Source organism: Neoarius graeffei, chromosome 5 (assembly GCF_027579695.1).
Source record: "Neoarius graeffei isolate fNeoGra1 chromosome 5, fNeoGra1.pri, whole genome shotgun sequence".
NCBI classification, from domain to species: domain Eukaryota; kingdom Metazoa; phylum Chordata; class Actinopteri; order Siluriformes; family Ariidae; genus Neoarius; species Neoarius graeffei.
In genome coordinates this window covers 17,486,299-17,509,284 of record NC_083573.1, presented here as the reverse complement: position 1 = coordinate 17,509,284, position 22,986 = coordinate 17,486,299, and the positions used below count along the sequence as shown (strand labels likewise).

The 22,986-nt window shown below is 40.8% G+C and overlaps 1 protein-coding gene across 3 annotated transcripts in view; it reads right to left on the bottom strand.

Annotated features, from left to right (window-relative positions):
- The window catches only part of jarid2a (jumonji and AT-rich interaction domain containing 2a), a 172,544-nt gene extending 155,615 nt beyond the window's left edge, over positions 1 to 16,929 (bottom strand). For all 3 annotated transcript variants that reach the window (XM_060921353.1, XM_060921354.1, XM_060921355.1), the window contains exon 1: positions 16,209 to 16,929. In XM_060921353.1, coding sequence (XP_060777336.1) covers positions 16,209 to 16,253 — 45 coding nt within the window. In that variant the 5' untranslated portion in view covers positions 16,254 to 16,929. The remainder of the gene's footprint in view (positions 1 to 16,208) is intronic.
- Between the last annotated feature and the right edge of the window lie 6,057 nt (positions 16,930 to 22,986).

Sequence of the window (22,986 nt, the reverse complement as noted above, 5' to 3'; positions counted from 1 at the left end):
TCATGTGAGGAAACCCACCAACATCCCAGAGTTGAAGCTGTTCTGTACGGAGGAACGGGCTAAAATTCCTCCAAGCCGGTGTGCAGGACTGATCAACAGTTACTGGAAATGTTTAGTTGCAGTTATTGCTGCACAAGGGGGTCACACCAGATACTGAAAGCAAAGGTTCACATACTTTTGCCACTCACAGATATGTAATATTGGATCATTTTCCTCAATAAATAAATGGCCAAGTACAATATTTTTTGTCTCATTTGTTTAACTGGGTTCTCTTTATCTACTTTTAGGACTTGTGTAAAAATCTGATGATGTTTTAGGTCATATTTATGCAGAAATAAAGAAAATTCTAAAGGATTCACAAACTTTCAAGCACCACCGTCTTTACAAGTGCTTCTTTACCAATTCATTTCTCAAAGTCCACAAAAAAGGCTTTGCAGATTTCTTTAAGCTTTGGTTTAGTTAGTTTTGACACTTTTTTGAAGGTTTTAGGGAGATTTTAATGGGAAAGATTATGGTCAGTTTGCGACGCCGTGTTGTTTTAGTTTGTTTATATTTTGATAATGTCAAAGTAGTTAATACTGAAGAAAAATCACCCCAAACCCCATTACCTAGGAGAGTCCTTATGATTATGATTCCTGTACACAGGCTTTGGATTGCTTATCAAATAGACCATGTTGGCAGAGACTTTTACCTAAGCAATGAACACAGACTAGTTCAGGTCAAGCCAAGAAATCGCAGGCCCCCCCCAGAGTACAACGACAATAGAAAGTTTCTTCATCTGTACGTTTCACACACTCTCTTACTGATTCATCTTATCTCTAACCCACATCTGATATACAATACATTTTGGAGAAAGACGGGTATTCACAGTCTGTGCATAGGTGTGTATGTGTGGGCGGTGACATACTTGAAATTTTAAAAAGCCTAATCATCTACTGATAGTTTTTATATACACATATATTTAATATACTGTATCAAACCATAAATACAGACTTTTTAAAATTAATTATATTTGACCATTTATTGACATAAATAATCATAATAATGATGTAATACATCAGGAATAATTATGCACGCTGGTTCTTTACATTTGCCACCCCATCAAGGACACTAGTCATTACTATCACTGGCTGACTCAGACAAACTGACAGTGATGAGTGAGATTACACTTTCTTATTATGTCAGATTATTTTCTTCTTTGGTGTGCTCTGAGCAACACTGTTAATTACGGCCCCTTCCAAAAGTACTGGAATGGCTTCGCCAAGTCTTTTATTTTTGCTGGAACCTGAAGATTTGAAATCAAAAGATGGCTGAGATGATCAATCAGAATTTTTGCTTTCATTTGCTAATATTTACTTCTCAGTGTGTTAAACAACTTACAAACGTGCCACCTTTGCTGGCAGACCACCTAATTTTAGCTGAGCAAAAGTACAGGAACTGATAGTCTTAAAGTAAATAGCATTTAATATTTGGTTGCATATCCTGTGGTGTTTTCCAGGCTTGTACCACAGCTTCTTTCAATTGTTGTTTGTTAGCAAACCAGTGGTTTCTTTCTTTTTCAGGACATTCAAAATTGTTGGACCGGCTATGCCACAATACTTGTGAAAATGGCTCTGATCAATTTTCCCTCTTTTCTCAGCTACAACATTGCTTGCTTTTCTCCCATAGACAGCTCTCTGGTCTTCATGTTGGTTTATCCTTTTTAAACAACAAATGCATGCTGTGTTCACACTTATACCGGTATGATAGTGGTATAACTGTATCGATACAAAGTATACCGGTACAGTTTAGTGCATCTGTCCACACTAGCGAGAAATGTTTTCTTTCACGGTAGTTGAAATGCGCGTGTGCGAAATGTTTCTGTGGTTACCGAGTAACTTCCTTCCGAGAATATATGGCATCCGTTATTTCGAGATCTCGAGAAAACAAAACAATTATTCCGTGATCCCAGCTGGATCACTGTATCTCCGTCGGTAGAGACGAAGCCGGGCCAGTCTTCTGCGGAGGTGCCGCGGACTAATTTTGAAATTATCCCTTATTAAAAGACTTAATGCAATCTCTCCCTGTGTCAACCCCTGATCAAAATATTGCTTTATTAGGTGATCGATTATTCCAGACATTCTAATGACCAAAGTTGTGTCTATACAGAATGAGAAACAGCCCCAAAGTCAGCATATCACAAGTCTCTTGGCGCACCTGAATGAACCATTTCTCAGCTGTTTACTCGAGATCATGAAATAATTGTTTTGTTTTCTCGAGATCACGGAATAATTGTTTTGTTTTCTCGAGATCTCGAAATAACGGTTTTGTTTTCTCGAGATCCTGAATTAATTATTATGTCGTTATCTCGGGATAACAAGGTGAATAAAAAAAAGGATTATATGAAGGGCCTCTCTTGGCTTCCGTACGGATGAAACAACGTGTGTGCTTTTTGTTGTCAATGCACAGTCTGTATTTCTGGTGGTCATTTATTCAGTCAAATCGTATAAAACGCGCGAGGCAGTTGAGAAAGAAACAAACGAATCTCCGTTCTTCACTATTTTATTCAGTGAAGACATCGATTGAGGTGTGTGACTTTGCGCATGCGCATTATATTTGTATCGATACAGAGCCGCTTCATCTGTCCACACTACAGCGAAGCGCTACAGTACCGATACTGTACCGGTACGAAACCCATACATTTGTGGGTTTCGTACCGATACAGTTATACCGCTACAGTACCGGTATAGTTGCTAGTGTGGACAGGTGTTGCGGTACGAAAGTAGTTTTGTATCGGTACAAAATCCCTAGTGTGGACAGGGTAGCAGTCTTCATAGGTGAAACCGAGTCCTCAAGCCAAGAATAGCTATTCAGAGCTATTAAGTGTTTAAATAATCAAACAGACACACCTGGGCAACAAGAAATACCTGTCAGGTCATATGATTCAGCTTTTGATCACTTGAAAAAACAGGTGTGTTCAAACAAAAGGTGCCAAGTTTGAAGTTGTTTAAGATATCTAGATGCAAATATCAGGAACACCAGAGTTGGGGGCAGGTGAGGACAAAGTGTAATTCATCAGACTTATCAGGCACAGCAAGCCAAGACAAGCATTTTTTTTATTTCAAGAGCTTTTTTCTCCCCAGCAGTCCCCAGCAGAATACTGTGATGAAATAATATCAATGTTGTGATAAACAGTAGCATTATGATGCACTTATCTTGATATTGTCATTATTGTCAGGTGTCAGTGCCAACTGTTAGAAAAAAATTCTCTGAACTTTGGCAGTTTGTTAACCAAACCTTGGCAAAATGACATATTGTGATTAGGGGTGTAAAGAATAAACTTCGAATTACAAGCCTAGATCCAAAATGGAATCAAAATGGAAAATGGTTAAAACCGATACTGCTATCAAAAACCGTTGTACACAACAATCAATGGACACTCCCGGATTCATGAATGCACACGTGAGTGTGGGACAGAGACTCAGGGTGCACAACTGAGTACATCAGTTGTTTCAACAAAAGCTCAGCAGGAAATCTTGACAAAAACAGAGCAAAACACACAACACTGCCATAAAATACACTCCCTGTTAACACTTACGATAAAGCAGCCAAAAAAAAAGAGTCTTTTCCTCACCAGCCTTCCAGCTTTTCATGTTACCAAGATACTGGAAAGTAATCGGACCTGTGCTGAACTGAATCGTATCGGATTAGTAGTGAACCAAAGTGTGTCGAAGTGCATACCTGTACTTCATCAATTTTTTATTGCACTGTATGTTATGTGACCACGAGCTTGGCTGGTGGTTAGTGTGTCCACCTCTCGACCGGGAGATCACAAGTTTTACTTGTGGTCGGGTCATACCAAAGACCATCATACAAATGGTACCTACAGCCATCTGGCAAGGTGCCGCAATACAGATGCGAGTGGGGAGTGAAACTCTTGTGGTTACCAGAGGACCAGCACCCCACTGTAACCCTAGCTATGTAATAGGTAAGAGGCCAAGGGCTATAGAAATGGAGCTCGGCGCCACCCAATGCACCTTAAGAGCCTGCTTAGTACACTTTCTGCCTGGGAAGACCACATCATGGCATGGGAGGGACTTCAACTAGTATATTGAGATGTGTACTGTATTATCTGAAAGAGTTCTAACAATCTATTATATGGTCAATGACATCCATCCAACATTGGACAAGAGGAAGGATACATGTTGGACATTCGCACCTATGGGCAATTGAGTAGCCACTTGACCTCATTCACATGTTTTTGGACCGTGGGAGGAAACCCACACAGGTACAGGGAGAACATGCAAACTGAACACAGAAAGGCCCCATTTGGCAATGAGGTTCGAACCCAGAACCTTCTTGCTGTGCGGCGACAGTGATAACCACTACAACCAATAATAAATTATACAATATCCTAAGGATAAAATCACATAGTGAGGCATCATTAAATCACACTTCACATGAGTTATAAATACACATTCTTGTCATTTCAGCAACACCAAGAATTTGCAAGCATGTGCAGCATTCACGAATCATGTTGACTACGTGCTGTAGACAAGCAAGCAGCGAGCAAGGGTGATGAGTGTTGCTTGACTCATTCACTTTACATAGACAGTGACTGTGTTTACATGCCAGTGTTCTCATTAATCCTAATGAATTCCCTTTGCAGATATAGAATGAAGGGTTTATGTGTCACCGAAACTCACAGCTTGGAGAAATCGCTGAAACTACACGGCACACACAAACTGGTCCAGCATTACATGCAAGCAAGGATCAGTGTTACCATTACAAAGACAGCGTGAGTCCTGACACAGCTACAGTAAATAGTCAAGAAGCTGATATTAGTTCAGCATACTCGCTGAATTTACAACCTTCGTGTTTGTATTTGTAACATCTTAAATGATGTCCATCTCAGCACAATGGCCTTCATAAAACAGCAAGAAAAAGAAGGCATTGGGACTGCAGGGAATTTTGCTCAGGATTCAATATTCATGTGAAATTCAGCAAGGTTGTTAAAAATACCAGAACGTATACACACTGTCCATCAGTTAAGCAGACCTATTACCTTTATAATCATTTAAAAGACATTACCTAGGAGTAATTACACAAGAACACACATCTATTATTTTTCATATAAACTATGAAATAGTTGTTACAGTGTCTTGCAAAAGTATTCATCCCCCTTGGTGTTTGTCCTGTTTTGTCACATTACAAGCTGGAATTAAAATGGATTTTTGGAGGGTTAGCACCATTTGAGTTACACAACATGCCTATAACTTTAAAGGTACATAGGTGAACCCCCTTTCGTATGAAACCCCTAAATAAGAGCTGGTCCACTTCATAAGTCACATAATTAGTTGATTAAGATCCACCTGTGTGCAATCAGTGTCACATGATCTGTCACATGATGTCTGTATAAATCAACCTGTTCTGGAAGGACCCTGACTCTGCAACACTACTAAGCAAGCAACATGAAAACCAAGGAGCCTCCAAACAGGTCAGAGACAAAGTTGTGGAGAAGTATAGATCAGGGTTGGGTCATAAAAAATATCCCAAACTTTGAATATCCCACAGAGCACCATTAAATACATTATAGGAAAATGGAAAGAATATGTCACCACTACAAACCTGACAAGAGAAGACCGCTCACCTATGAACACACTCCAGATTTCTGTTTTTTTTTTCATCTTAATTATTGTTTGTGTCACAATAAAACAACAATTTTCACCTTCAAAGTGATAGGTATGTTGTGTAACTCAAATGGTGCTAACCCCCCAGAAATCCATTTTAATTCCAGCTTGGAATGCGACAAAACAGGACAAACACCAAGCGGGATGAATACTTTTGCAAGACACTGTATTTAAAAAAAAATCACCAGGTATATTTACAATTTTGCTCAATGTCTGGCAAATATCAAGATCTGAGGCAACTTTTTTTTTAATTCATTCTTCTTCAGCAAGTGTCCTAATTAGGGTCATGGTGGATCTGGAGTCTATCCCAGGAACACTGTGCATGAAGCAGAAATGCTCTCGGGATGGGCAGAGCTCCATGCACTTCAGTGTAGCCAATAAACATGTTTTTGGGAGGTGGGAGAGAACCAGAGAACCCAGAGGAAACCCACAGCAACAGTAATTTGAACTCTGGGGTATCTGAAGCTGTGAGGTCAGCAACACTACCCAGTGCCCCACCATGTCTCCCTGAGCCAACAATACAGTGCTGGATTAAAATATCTTCTTCCATCTTCCTTGAAATGCTACTGCCCGTCCAAATCCAAATTAATTTTAATAGATTAAAATGTATAATAAACTTTGTTTTCCTCCAGGACCATTTTTTGCACCAACAGCCCATGGGCCAGCCCATGACTTGTTACTTCTCATTCTTTCTTGGTTGTGAAAGTAAATCAGGTATAAAGCTTATGGTTGCTATTCTTCAATTTAATGAATTCAATTTTAATTTGGATTGGCCTTAAATCGCTTTAAACTCTGCTGGTCTACATATGAATACTTTTCAATTGGATTGAGCGGAATTATTAGATTGAGTGGAATTATTAGATTGCAGGCATACAGAGCTACTGTGTGTCCATGCATACGAAGATGAATGAGGCTTTGATCTGTGGTTTCATCTGAGATCTAACTCCGTACTCATTATTACCCTCGCCAACTGTGTTGGAGGAGGTCAAGTTTTTGACTACTTTTGTTTGTTTGTCTTTTCCCAACATAACTCAAAAAGTAGTGAACGGATTTTGGTGAAATTTGGAGGAAAGGTGGGGCATGGGCCAAGAAAAAATTCATTAGAATTTGACGCAAATCCGGTTACCTACACAGCAAATTCCCCAGTGTTGAATTAACACCCAGAGTGTTTATATTGGTCCAATTGGACCAATATAAACACTCTGGGTGTTAATTCAACACTGGGGAATTTGCTGTGTATGTGGATCCAGGATCCAGATAGGTTTGCGTATCCAGGATTTTTTATTTTGTCTTTTCCCAACATAAGTCAAAACGTAGTGAACGGATTTGGATGAAATTTGGTGGAAAGGTGTGCCATGGGCCAAGAAACAATCCTTTAGAATTTGATGCAAATCCGGGTATCTACGTGGATCCAGGATCCAGATATGTTTGCAAATCCAGGATTTTTTTTTGTCTTTTCCCAACATAACTCCAATGTAGTGAACGGATTTAGATGAAATTTGGAGGAAAGGTGGGCCATGGGCCAAGAAACAATCCTTTAGAATTTGATGCAAATCCGGGTATCTATGTGGATCCAAGATCCAGATAGGTTTGCGTGTCCAGGATTTTTTTTTTTTTTGTCTTTTCCCAACATAAAACGTAATGAACGGATTTGGATGAAATTTGTAGGAAAGGTGGGCCATGGGCCAAGAAACAATTCATTAGAATTTGATGCAAACCTGGGTATCTATGTGGATCCAGGATCCAGATACGTTTGCATATCCAGGATTTTTTTTTTTTTGTCTTTTCCCAACATAACTCAAAACCTAGTGAATGGATTTAGACAAAATTTGGAGGAAAGGTGGGCCATGGGCCAAGAAAAAATTATTTAGAATTTGATGCAAATATGGGTATCTATATGGATCCAAGATCCAGATGTCTGCATATCCAGGATTTTTTTCTTTTTTCCCAACATAACTCAAAAAGTGGCGGCACGGTGGTGTAGTGGTTAGCGCTGTCGCCTCACAGCAAGAAGGTCCTGGGTTCGAGCCCCGGGGCCGGCGAGGGCCTTTCTGTGCGGAGTTTGCATGTTCTCCCCGTGTCCGCGTGGGTTTCCTCCGGGTGCTCCGGTTTCCCCCACAGTCCAAAGACATGCAGGTTAGGTTAACTGGTGACTCTAAATTGACTGTAGGTGTGAATGTGAGTGTGAATGGTTGTCTGTGTCTATGTGTCAGCCCTGCGATGACCTGGCGACTTGTCCAGGGTGTACCCCGCCTTTCGCCCGTAGTCAGCTGGGATAGGCTCCAGCTTGCCTGCGACCCTGTAGAAGGATAAAGCGGCTAGAGATAATGAGATGAGATGAGATAACTCAAAAAGTAGTGAACGGATTTGGACGAAATTTAGTGGACAGCTTTCGTATTATCGTAGGTTGAAGTGATTTGATTTTGATGTTGATAACATGTGGCCTGGTGGAGGTATGCACTCTACTGAGTACCTTTCTAGTTCCTGAAATGTATTTGTTGGATATTTCAATACTTTATATATAAGCGTGTTTATTCTGAGGTAAAACTATCAAATTTAGTGAATTCTCAATGGATCTGAAGGTTCTGGATGTGTACAGAAACATGCAAGAAAAATTAAAACTTGCATTTGTCTACAAAGTCCTCTATGGCTAATTAATTAAACTGTCACTACACATATACTGAGAAACGTTAAACTTTAATCTGTAGTACACTAAAGACAAACTTCCAAATCACAGTCTGCCAGTGTTTTCAGTTCACACATTCACATGAATGACTGAAAGTTAAGTAAATTGCTCTTCTGCTTGAGTTGCTCAAGGGAGCGTTCTTTTTTTTCAATGATCATGAAAAGGAAACAGCAGGATGTGTACACAAAGACACGTTGTATATATGAAATACAGCATTCTTGGTATAGGTCAGATGGAGATACCTGTGTCGAGTTAAGCCCACGGCATATCTTACAACTCTTTTACCTAGCAGGATTGTTTAAACAAATGTGGCCATTCTGCAAGGTGTAGTCAGACATGACCATAAAATGCACTAAATCCCTCCAATAAATTTCATGTCAGCAGTTACAACTGGGCTGTGAGTCATAAATTAGGCTGCAAACAACACAATGCAGCAGTGTCTGACTCAGAAAGCGGGACTGGAGCACAGACCTCCGTGACATTCAAGAGTCTCAATGACCAAATGACAGTGGTGTAAATACATATACTACCATACAGTCAAATATTGCCTATAAAAAAATTAATTATCGAGAAACTATATGATCGTGTCATGTAGTTATACTAGTTTTGAAATGAGATTTTTTTTTTTAATATTTTGAATATCAGCTAGGAAAAACTATTACAACTTGTAATGCTGATGAAGGCTTTCCAGTCATCTTCGGTACTGTTTCTCAAACTTTTTGTGTACTATTTGGCAATATTTACTACGGTACTTCTACATTGCCTGATTATCTACAGAAGGGCTCCGGAGATTATATAATCACAGAAAAGACATACCCGGCTACCATGTGAGGAAAAAGCTGGAGAGTCAAAACCAATGACTATGCATTTTTTTGGTGGTGGAGGTGTAAACTTAAGTCACGTTTATTTTTAAAGGGATCCTGTAGCGGATTTACTCTTAAACTTATGTTAAGTAAAAGTATTCGTAGATTTCAACAGTCAGTCAAACATTCATTTTCAGAGACCAAAGAGTGTTCTAGAAAAATTAATTTTTATTAAAATACCAGATGGGCCATCTGCAGATGTGGCGTAGTGGAAGCTGGGAGCAACTCGGCTGTTTATACTGTCTGCTTACATCGTATCGTGGTTTTGCTAGTAGAGTTTGAACGAATCATCTAATGAGACGCTTTCATCTCCCAACAAAGAACACTGGATAATCTTGTCTTTGAAGACAACTGACTCTGTCTGGATTTCAACACTGACTGGTTCATCTGTTTGCACACCAATATCCCTCTTTCCACTCAATTCATGTTCCTAGCACATAAAAGAAAATGAAATTACCATGAAATAAAACTTTGGAAATTTCAAATGAGTGAGAACTTGGCATCGGTCACAGGGTGTTTGTTTACTTTACTGCCGGCCGGCTACATGGGCTATAGCCACGCTCAACCAACAGACCGATGGTTCAGGATCCGACCACCTGCGGTAAGCAGTGATGCTTACCTGACCTAATTACCTGTATTCTCATGATGCTTTGTATAGCTTGACCCGAGACAGAGAATCTAGGTCAAACTAATAAAATGCTCCAGAAAGAGGTCAAAATTCGCCATGAATAATGGGCCGAGCTGCAGTCGTAGAGGGTCAAGCCTCAGCTTTTTCAAAAGATCTCAGGGAGACAGAGGTGCCTGTAAAGTTTGGCGGGGCTAGGACTTTCGGTGGGCGAGTTGCGGATTTTTAAATTCCTGCGTGCATGTGCAGCTGGAGCCAGGGCTCATATGAAAGTTTTCGACAAGCCGCGCTCGCGTAGAGGGTTCGGGAGTGAAAAGTGGGCCGAGCTGCGGTTGTAGAGGGCCACGGTTGCCCTTTTTGGAAAGGGTTCAGCGTGCTCTATTCCCCTGTGAAAATCCATAGCGATCTGGTAAAATTAGTGAAAATATTCCTGCAAATGTGCATCTGTCAGATTCTCGGGCTGGATCCGTCCCTGTATTCTACAAAGAATCAACAAAGTCGAAACTAACCTTCCGGTGTTGTTGTCTCTGTTGCCACTCAACACTGTATTGGCAGACTTTTGGAGCTGAATGATGAGCAAATATTGTTGGCATGGCATCGTCTTTTCTTTCTTTTTATTCTGGAAGCCCCCATTAATCTTGCCTTTAATTCTGCTGATTCATAGAAACAGGATGATTCAAAATGTTCAGAGCACAAGTAGGGCACCACAAGCAGATTGTTTTGAGGTCTTCCGATGGCATGAATCCATTTCTTGTGAATAGTTGGATGATTCTGGCCAGGTAAACGGATGTCTTCTCGTCCTTCTTTTTAGCATAATTTTGGCATTTATATGCTGCGCAATGAGGCATGCTTTACTTATTTAAAAACCTATAAATTCAGTAAAAATACTTGTAAAACCATGATGCAAGCAGAGGATATAAACAAACAGCCAAGTTACTCTAAGCTTCCACAACCCCATGTTATCGCATACGTCACTTCCGCAGGAGGCCCATCTGGTATTTTAATAAAAAAGTAATTTTTCTAGAACACTATTTGTTCTCTGAAAATGAATGTTAGACTGTTGAACTCTACGAGTACTTTTACTTGACATAAGTTTAAGAGTAAATCCGCTGGAGGATCCCTTTAAGACACATTAGCCTCCCCCCCCCCACACACACACACATTTCAGTCAATACTACTACATAATCTGGCTATATATCCATATTATATTACAATATTATTAAGACTTGCTTTACTATATTTTCTACTATGTCAGCCCTGCAATAACCTGGCAACTTGTCCAGGGTGTACCCCACCTCTCACCCATAGTCAGCTGGGATAGGCTCCAGCTTGCCTGCAACCCTGTAGAACAGGATAAGCGGCTACAGATAATGGATGGATGGATATCTTCTACTACACTGGTACCTTTCTCATCAGACAGCATTTTAACCAGGAAGAAAGAAAAAAAAACTTTACCAGGAACTGCCTGTAGAAAACCCTTCTTACAGGTTAGGTTCAACTTTTTTGTGTGTGGTATATACTGGTTTATTATATCCACATTCACTGGATATGAGCAATCACACGCTCTGATTGGCTACTGTTCAACTAGGATATCAGCTCATATACCGTGAGTACAGAAAAACAAAATGGTGGCGCGTGCTGCTGAACCAACCGAGGATGAAATAAAAACTATTCGAAAACAAAACCACCAAAAAACTACAAAAAAAGCAACAAAATATGGAATAAAAGTATTTGATTGTAAGAATGTATCTTTTTATTTTTCAAGAATTATTATGATTATAGCATTTTGCACAAATTGCTACTGTCATTTCATCGGTTTGTTTACATTCTAAGCGGAAATAATTTGGTCGAACGTTTTGTATAAAGTTTTTATTTATCTAATTTGCAAAAAATAAAAATGCTCTGTTTCTCAAAGTCCAGTGAATGTGGATAGAATAAAACAGTTATTACATTCAATCTCGTCGTACATGGCTTATAGCCAACTCGGTGCTACGTGCCTCGCCGGCTATCAGTTCATGTATGACTCAAGTTCGTGGAATAACTATTAAATAGACCAGATGCCTCATCAAATTTTAATTGTTCAAATAACAGGTACCTTTTTTTTATTTTCCTGCAAGTATCTACTTTGGATTATAAGGTTCTGACATTTTGGCTTTCAATTTCAAAGACACTTCATGTAATGAATGTAGTTGCAATTAAATAATAAAAAAACCCAATTTGATATAATTTTCGAAAAATGTTCTCTGGACTCTTCGAAATTGTGTACCAAACCATGATAACTAGCTAATAGTATATAGCATGTTTTATACACTTAATGTAAGTAAGCACAAGTTAACAACCTAAATTAAAGGTAGACGGCCTTTCAGATTTTTCAAGTCATAAAACGAATTTTCCCAACAGCCAAATATTTTTGTTTAGTGGACCGAAAGCTAATGAATTTGAATTACAGACTTCCAATTTTATTATTATTATTATTTTTTAAACAGAACAGTTAATGAATTTAGGGCCATGTGGCCCTAAATTCTCCGCTATATTTTTTCCTGCTTCACAATGACCCAATTCAAGATACTATGTCATGCATCATGTGGTGGGCTTTCCCCGTTCACGCAAGGCATTGTGGGATACAAATTTGAAACGAGAGAGAAAAATGGAGGACATGAGTGTGCGAATGAAACGTGAAAGACCAAATACAGTAACGGAAAGCGAGAAGAAAAGACGCTGTATTGCAAAGGAAAGGAAACGCAAAACCAAACTTAGAAATATCGGCGATCAGCGGAGATGGTGGAATGATCAAAGGTCAACTTACGCATGCGCGCTTCCTCCGTTTGCTTGACTGCACGAACCGGGCGATCTCACACACATTATTTGCTATGGAATCCCCTCAAATTAGATATGTTCCCAGTCATGGAATATTTTGTGAGATATTAGAGAATCATTATGACCAAGTTTCAGAGAGAAATAAATTTTATCGATTTTATTAAATTGAAAGGGCGTCTTCCTTCAAACCATGGGAATGACTTCTGGCGATCTGCACACACACATATGGTTGTTAATCAGGACGCTAATTAAATTGCAAGCTGCTGATTAAAAGAGGCAGCTAACATACATTCGGACATGTCAGGGCAGCCGTTGCGTTGTGTTTGTCCAGATTTTTAGCACACAATTCAATTTTGGAGCAGAAATAATGCCCAGATGTGTTACTTAGCAAGTGAACAGCCTTCTGAATGGAACACAGAAGTAGTAAAGAATTCAGGTGTGTAGAATATTGCAATATAGTATCTTATACCCGAATGTCATCACATGGCTACTTCGAAACTCTGTGAGAAAATCTGACAGACCATCTATTATGTGCTGACAGAAGTCCGAGTAATGTCGAGAATTTGTCCATATCCTTACACTAAGTCTGTCACCCAGAAAGACAAAGCAAACATTGAGGGCCTTCTGTGTTGTGTGTGTGTGTGAGCCACTTGAGCTGCCAGTTGTGTGCTGATAAGACCGACACTGACAGGCTCATTTATATGACTACATGGTCAGCAGCAGCTGGCTCAGGCTCACTGCGCGCCCACAAATTAGACTTTATGGCCAGCTGAACTCATTGGGGGCGAACATACAAAGAGGCAATACCATTTTCACAGCCAGCCCAGTTTTTACCACCACAACACCAGGCACTCTATGTAACTGTCTCGCAAAAACAGGCAAAACAAGCAAGTTGTGCAGTGTAAGTATATCAAACTGTCAAAATACAACAGGTCCTATGAGCCATACAGGCGCCTTACCAGAGCTAAATTAGCTTTGCCAGCTGTTAATTGGCCTGCATCTTTTAAAGGCTCCCTGGGTACACCGAAACAAAGCTCACGATCCTTTGTGAACACATGGCATGGTTTATTTTACAGAATGTATCACCTATCTGGAATCAATCTGTATATCTGAAGTGAGTATACATAAGCTGCTACTTGGTTAGACTATATTATATGGACATGAGTGCTTTACTGGGAAATACACCACTCGTATTTTTCATACGAGCTACATCCGGGACATGGAGAACCAAAACCATGACATAAATCTCTATTTCGCCACGAGTGACCTATCGATGAATTGTTTTCATAAATTTGGGTGCTTTTTGTTTGTCAATGTGTCTATATAATAAAAAGAAAATCACATGCTGCCTTGAAGGTATGAAGTTTATCTTCTCGTGTTGAACAACTCGCATTTTTCATACGAAATACATCGCAGATCTGAGTGACATATTTCCTGATATTTCACTCCGCTGACATTATCAAAATGGCGAACCGGTTCAAAATTAAAACTCGTTTGATTAACTTTTTTTTTGTGTGTGGATGTGTCCATATGATATAAGGAACATTACACAGTGGCGTGAAGATATGAAGTTTACGTTCTTGTGTTGAAAAATATTTCACACATTCATCACTTGAAGATAAACTTCATATCTTCGCGCAACCGTGTAATATCCTCTATATACTTGAAAGTCACCATCTCAGCATTTGAGCTCAGGGGACCTATTAAGAGTAGATGGAATTTTGGGACATGTATTTCCTGTTCGCAAAGCAGTCAGCTGTGTAGTGCTTTTTTACAGTATGAAGTCTGTAAATTGTCATAAAAGGATAAACAGTTACACTACCGTTCAAAAGTTTGGGGTCACTTTGAAATTTCCTTATTTTTGAAAGAAAAGCACTGTTCTTTTCAATGAAGATCACTTTAAACTAATCAGAAATACACTCTATACATTGCTAATGTGGTAAATGACTATTCTAGCTAAATTCTACTAAATGTCTGGTTTTTGGTGCAATATCTACATAGGTGTATAGAGGCCCATTTCCAGCAACTATCACTCCAGTGTTCTAATGGTACAATGTGTTTGCTCATTGCCTCAGAAGGCTAATGGATGATTAGAAAACCCTTGTACAATCATGTTAGCACAGCTGAAAACAGTTTAGCTCTTTAGAGAAGCTATAAAACTGACCTTCCTTTGAGCAGATTGAGTTTCTGGAGCATCACATTTGTGGGGTCGATTAAATGCTCGAAATGGCCAGAAAAATGTCTTGACTATATTTTCTATTCATTTTACAACTTATGGTGGTAAATAAAAGTGTGACTTTTCATGGAAAACACAAAATTGTCTGGGTGACCCCAAACTTTTGAACGGTAGTGTATAAATATTTAATATCCACACAGTGACTGTGATGCATGCTTGTAGAACCCAAGTCAGTAATTAAAACTCACAGTTTGTTCAAATGGACAGCTTTTCGCCATCTACCTACACTAAATTTAGATTAACAAAGGCAAAAAAAATTGTAGTTTGTCAATATTTTTTTTAAATATTCTTCTTCAGTTATATACTTAGAGCAGTGGCGGTTCAACAGGCTCTGGGTTACTGATTTGAGGGTCGTCAAGGTTTGAGCCCCAGCTCTACCAAGCTGCCACTGTTGGGCCCTTAGGCAAGACCCTTAACCCTATCAGCTCAACCTATCCATATCGAACCCACACCAAGGTGGAAATGGGGAAAGGATGTAAGAAGAGGATTCGTCAGTTATATCCTGGCACACTGTGTGTATTAAATAGTCCTCATGGCACACACTGTATTGTAGGTTTGGTTGCACGGTGCTGGTACGGTAATCCTGATGGCACTACATGTTAGTGTGTCTCCAGCTCTAACACACTGGATTAACCCTTAAAGAGCTTTAAAACACTACAACGTGCTGAAAATCCAAGTCCAGGAGCAGGTTTAGAGGTTTTCCTTCATCAAAACCAAACCATTTTATAAGAACAATTAACATTAACGTGAATTTAAAAAAAAAATACCATCTCGACTCGATTACTTTTAGCGAGTTCGTTACAAGAAACACAACAATAAACAAATCGCTTCAAGTTGCAGAACCCGGAAACAGCACGCGCGCAGTGTGACTTCACAGGCGCATAAATATGAGGTCATAAATAAATATTCAGTCAAGCAGCTGGGGGTTTTAACCCAAACAAGAAACATCCATGAATACTAACGTACATGGTAGCGTGCTATAGTATTATTCAGACCTGTCGGTGTTTTTTTTTTTTTTTTAAATGCGGTCGTGTGTGGACGGACACACACACACACACACACACCCCGCAATATTTGGGTCAACTGTAAGACCCACACACTGTCCTTAATATCCAAACAAAATCAAATCTCTTCTGTGTCTTTTGAGTCCGAACCGGTGATTGAGTTAAACCCAGTAGTCTTTAACATGAAGGATTGATTTGTGCTGCAGTATTAATCCTCTGAAAGGTTTTTGCAGTGTGTCATAATAGGGACAAGGACAAAACGATATATGTATATCTATATTTATATATATAAACATACACACACTTACAAATTTCTTCTGAATGATATTTCTCTTCGGCCTTTCCGTGCTCATCTTGCTCTCTTCAGATGGATTTGTTAAGCGATCAGACAGTGAACATTAATTTAGATGTCGTTCCAAACACGTGACGATTTAAATCCCTGGTAAGCAATATGTCGAGGTAGACAGACAGACAGGTAGACAGACAGACAGACAGACAGATAGATAGATAGATAGATAGATAGATAGATAGATAGATAGATAGATAGATAGATAGATAGATAGATAGATAGATAGATAGGCGATGTTGGTTCTCCTGGCCGACTGACTCCTGGATTAAGTCTCTGTTCTTCTTGCGATTGAACAGTCCCAAGGGGAGAATCCAACGTTTAAATATCCATGGTGATTTAAAAAAAAAAGAGAGAGAGAGATCAATGCACAAAACCACGTAAAATCCCCGGGAAGCTTTTGGAGTGTCGCTTTTCCATTTGTTTCAAAGCGTCTCGTTAGTCCTCGAAGCAGCGCCACATTTCTCGTGGTCAAAACACAAAGCCAGTGTTCGGCCTCAGCCTTCGCGTTTGGCTGCGTGTCGGTGGGGTTTTACATGCTGCGGGTGTCGGAGACACGGAAAGGCTGAGGATAAAGTCGGGAATTGCGGTTTTCCTGCTCTTCTGCTCGCGCATATTGTGTAAACTCGACGGCCCCGGTGCTGCCGCGACCTGCTGGCGTCTTTTCTTCTGCACCTCCGTCCTATAGCGTGGCGCCGCCATCTTCAGCGCCAAATTTAAACCGACCCTCATGTCACTGGTCACCTTCAAGCCTCTTTATTACACTTTCAGCATTTTTACACAATTCTGGTTATGTCTTTTTAACTAAAACAACTAAATATACTCTTTGGAGTACAGAAAACTTCATGTCGAAGAATTTTGAAGCAAATGACAAAGCAGAGCGGCGGCTACAATTATCGACACCTTGACGATCTTTTGGCCATTGCAGAAGTAGAAAAGACTCTCGGTATATAAATTCATCTCATTATCTCTAGCCGCTTTATCCTGTTCTACAGGGTCGCAGGCAAGCCGGAGCCTATCCCAGCTGACTACGGGCGAAAGGCGGGGTACACCCTGGACAAGTCGCCAGGTCATCACAGGGCTGACGCATAGACCCCTTTTCCACCAAATCAGTTCAAGGGCTGGTTCGGGCCCAGTGCTGGTGCTGGTTCACAACTCGTTCAACTTGCAAGCCAGCTGAGAACCAGTTTGCTTTTCCATAGCTCGGGGTGCTAAGGGGAGCCACGTCATTACGTCACTGTATACGTCAGTTACTTCGCTGTATACGTCAGTTACGTCACTGCGTTTGCATAAACCTTGGCGCGAACGTCGAAGCAGCGACAACAACAATAATGGATGACTTCGCGTTTGTACAGCTGCTGCTTCTCGTCGCTTAAAAATGGCGACCATTCGCGGTCTTGCTATTGTTGTTGGTCTTAACAACTGCACCCCCCCGCTGACGTAAGCGGTTCTTTCCTCTGGCCCAGCAAAGAGTTGGTGCTAGCCTGGAACTGGTTTTTCTGGCCCCAGAGCCAGTTCTTTGTCAGTGGAAACAGAAAACCCGGTTCCAAACTAAGCACTGGCCCCGAACCAGCCCTGGTGGAAAAAGGGCAATAGACACATACAACCATTCACACTCACGGTCAATTTAGAGTCACCAGTTAACCTAACCTGCATGTCTTTGGACTGTGGGGGAAACCGGAGCACCCGGAGGAAACCCACATGGACAATGTGCAAACTCCACACAGAAAGGCCCTTGTCGGCCACAGGGCTCGAACCCGGACCTTCTTGCTGTGAGGCGACAGCGCTAACCACTACACCACCGTCTCATCTCATCTCATTATCTCTAGCCGCTTTATCCTTCTACAGGGTCGCAGGCAAGCTGGAGCCTATCCCAGCTGACTATGGGCGAAAGGCGGGGTACACCCTGGACAAGTCGCCAGGTCATCACAGGGCTGACACATAGACACAGACAACCATTCACACTCACATTCACACCTACGGCCAATTTAGAGTCACCAGTTAACCTAACCTGCATGTCTTTGGACTGTGAGGGAAACCGGAGCACCCGGAGAAAACCCACGCGGACACGGGGAGAACATGCAAACTCCACACAGAAAGGCCCTTGCCAGCCCCGGGGCTCGAACCCAGGACCTTCTTGCTGTGAGGCGACAGCGCTAACCACTACACCACCGTGCCACCAGTATATAAATTGTGCACTCAAACTTCCACTGGAAAAAAAAAAAGAGTTGATCAGTACCACAATTATCGACACCTTTGCCCACAAAGGGCAGCACGGTGGTGTAGTGGTTAGCACTGTCACCTCACAGTAAGAAGGTTCTGGGTTCATGTCCAGCAAGGGCCTTTCTGTTTGGAGTTTGCATGTTCTCCCTGTGTCTGCGTGGGTTTCCTTCAGGTGCTCTGGTTTCCCCCACAGTCCAAAGACAGGCAGAGCAGGTTAGGTTAATCGGTGGCTCTAAATTGACCGTAGGTGTGAATGTGAGTGTGAATGGTTGTTTGTCTCTGTGCCAGTCCTGCGATGACCTGGCGACCTATCCAGGATGTACCTCGCCTCTCACCCATAGTCAGCTGGGATAGGCTCCAGCTCGCCTGCAACCCTGTAGAACATGATAAGCGGCTACAGATAATGGATGGATAACAAAATAGAGCGGCGGCTACAATTATTGACACCTTGACGATCTTTTGGCCATTGCAAAAGTAGAAAAGACTCTCAATATATAAATTGTGCACGAATAATTACTCAAACTTCCACTGGGAAAAAAAATGAGTTGATCAGTATCACAATTATCAACACCTTTGTCCACAAAGGGCAGCACGGTGGTGTAGTGGTTAGCACTGTCGCCTCACAGTAAGAAGGTTCTGGGTTCATGTCCAGCGAGGGCCTTTCTGTGTGGAGTTTGCATGTTCTTCCCGTGTCTGCGTGGGCTTCCTTCAGGTGCTCTGGTTTCCCCCACAGTCCAAAGACAGGCAGGGCAGGTTAGGTTAATCGGTGGCTCTAAATTGACCGTAGGTGTGAATGGTTATAACCTGGCGACTTGTCCAGGGTGTACCCCACTTCTCGCCCATAGTCAGCTGGGATAGGCTCCAGCTTGCCCACGACCCTGTAGAACAGGATAAGCGTCTACAGATAATGGATGGATGGATGGATGTCCACAGTCATCAACACCGTTCCACAGTTACTGACATCTAGATGATTATTTATTAAAAAATAATAATTGGTATGTGGTATTAACTTAACAAAACGTAGTTTTTATTTAAAATTTGTTTTATTTTACATAGACTTATATTTAGTACAAAATATCCTTTATCAATGTTGGTGTTTACGTAAATGAGGAAGAAATTCGAATGTTTGTTAACAAATGAACTGATAATGTTTAACCTGTGTCAGAAAATCTTTTTGTTCCTCTTTCTACCCACTTAAGTATTTTCGTAGATCACATTTTGTTAATCATTCATTCATTGTTGGTTGTATTCATTTTTAGTTTTGGAGTTTCCCAATGAATGTCAACAGGGAATTGACATTGTAACTGCATGAAAATCCAGGTCAAAGGTCGCATATCGTTCCTCGAACCGAAATATAAGATGCCTACTGATATTGTAATATGTGGTAGATATTTACAACAAACTGGAAAAAAACATTTTCTGAATGGACTAGAAAAATCTGAATATTTCAAGCATGTAATTTTTTATATGCTAGGAATTTAATTCTGGTCTAATTCTATTTATTGCAATCGGATTCCAAATACTCGAAAAGCATTTAATTCTGTTATGACTCAGAAAAAAAATTATTAGAAATCACAGCACTTTTTTTAAAAGTACTTCATCTATCAACAATGTTGCACAAAGATCGATCCATAACTGTTGTAAATGTCACTTAATTCCACAGGGTGTCGATAATGGTGGACACCGGTGAAAGTGATCACTATTATCGACACCTCATATGACTTCTCAAACGCATGTTTAGATACAAAATGGCGACTGTCAAATGAAAGTGTAAGAAACAAAGTAGGTTTCGACAAGGATATCATGAAATATCAGTGAATTTGATAAGTAAAAACATGTCCATGATCTTTCCACCATGCTTACCTGCGATGATAACATCCGGGTTTTCCTCAAATTGCTGATTGTACTAAAAAAAATTCCATCTCAGGTAATAAGTTGTGGCATCAGACGACAAGATCAAAGGGTGAGGGGGGGGTCTTCCGGTTGATTAATTAACCAATAATAACTGTTGTAACTGAAACTCACCTTTGTAAAATTGTTTTTAATTGGTAAATCTGAAAAGGTGTCGATAATTATGGACTGTCGATAATTGTAGCCACCGCTCTAGTAAAGTTCTTTAGCACCAAACATGAATTCACTTTTCGATTGTTTCACAATCATGGTTGTCTTTTTCAATAACGCCACCTAACTCCTACAACTAGGTCCAGTGTGTGTTTATATATGGAGGATATCACACGGTGGCACAAAGATATGAAGTTTATCTTAGCACCACCGTGTAATGTTCTTTATATTATATGGACACATCCACAAAAAATATGCAAGTTAATCAAAAAAGTTTTAACTTTGAACCAGTTTGCCATTTTGACAATGCGTGTCTAGTGACATCCTCGGAGTGAAATATCGGGGATTATTATACATACAGGACACTTTTTCGATGGAATAAAAACATGTATTCTATTTCCTTCTAGTGGGTTTCCTGATAGCATGGAATATTATCATATCGCTTATCCTTCATGTATTACGCCACTCTCCCCAATGGAGAATGAGCGTGCAATATTGTTACAATATTGCACGTTGTCAAGACAACATGACATCACACGTCAGAGCTCATGCGAATATCCAATGATAAAACTTTGCTGTGCACGCACACAATCATTTCTTTGTCCACCAGGAAAGAGAGAAGATGAGGCTAATCCAGTGCTACTGCTAGGATTAAGCACAAAATAAATAAATTGAAAACTGAAGACGCGCTGAACACCAGAAAGGCTACCAAAACTTCATTATATATTCTTTGCACGTATTTACAAGAGAAAAACATACCAACGGACATCGAAAACCTGGAAAAGAGGCACGTCGGAGATGTAAAACTTCTGCACTAGCAAGTGACTGTGACAAGTTGTAAACAAACATGGCTGCAAGGTTTGCTTCATTAAAAGCGGAAGATTTTGAGAGAATTTTGGCTGCCAGGTCGCTCTGCTGTGTGTAGTTGTCGATGTTGATTTTAAAAGTAAGTAAATTACACAGCGAAAATAATAATAATATTCGGCTTGACTGCACTAGCATCGGCCTTCGATAACACTACACCGGCTGGAAGGTAACTGCACTGAGTCGCAGGTAAGCTAGTGTTGGCCTCTGAGAATGCTGATATGAAGAGAGTGTATAATAATAATAATAATAATAATAATAATAATAATAATGGCTTTTTTCATGGTCTATCAGATATATTCCATTCAGCTACTCGTCTTCGATTCGTTTAATATCATGCTAGTTGAATGGAATATATCTGATAGACCACTCAAAGCCAGCCAATATTATTTAATTATCATATGACCTGTATGGTGGTGGAGTGGTTAACGCTGTCGCCTCACAGCAAGAAGGTCCGGGTTCGAGCCCCGTGGCCGGCGAGGGCCTTTCTGTGCGGAGTTTGCATGTTCTCCCCGTGTCCGCGTGGGTTTCCTCCGGGTGCTCCGGTTTCCCCCACAGTCCAAAGACATGCAGGTTAGGTTAACTGGTGACTCTAAATTGACCATAGGTGTGAATGTGAGTGTGAATGGTTGTCTGTGTCTATGTGTCAGCCCTGTGATGACCTGGCGACTTGTCCAGGGTGTACCCCGCCTTTCGCCTGTAGTCAGCTGGGATAGGCTCCAGCTTGCCTGCGACCCTGTAGAAGGATAAAGCGGCTAGAGATAATGAGATGAGATGAGATGACCTGTATGGTGGTGGAGTGGTTAACGCTGTCGCCTCACAGCAAGAAGGTCCGGGTTCGAGCCCCGTGGCCGGCGAGGGCCTTTCTGTGCGGAGTTTGCATGTTCTCCCCGTGTCTGCGTGGGTTTCCTCCAGGTGCTCCGGTTTCCCCCACAGTCCAAAGACATGCAGGTTAGGTTAACTGGTGACTCTAAATTGACTGTAGGTGTGAATGTGAGTGTGAATGGTTGTCTGTGTCTATGTGTCAGCCCTGTGATGACCTGGCGACTTGTCCAGGGTGTACCCCGCCTTTCACCCGTAGTCAGCTGGGATAGGCTCCAGCTTGCCTGCGACCCTGTAGAACAGGATAAAGCGGCTAGCGATAATGAGATGAGATGACCCGTATGGATCCACGCGCATTCTCTTAATAAAACCATTGAGAAAAGTCATGTGACTGGGCAGATATGGATTTTTGAATCCAGTCTGGAAAAAGCCATATGTGGCCCCGAACCCGTTTCCCTTGCTTCCACTGTTTTCATTTTGCTCTGAATTGTTACTTTGAAAAATGAGCAACACAACTGAGCACAGTGAAAGTGAATTTTATTATCCACATGATTTATCAGACACAGACCTAATTGAACAAACTGAAATTGTCGAAGGAAATGAAAAAATGTGCTTTTGAGTGAAGAAATTCACTTGTTTATACAAAGACAACAAGAAAACACCATGAAAAAATAAGAATGACAAGAATGTTTTCAAAAGATTTCTTGCTGAAGTGATGGAGGAAAGAGACATAACAGTCATCCCCTCTAAGGAGCTAGACAGCTTATGTA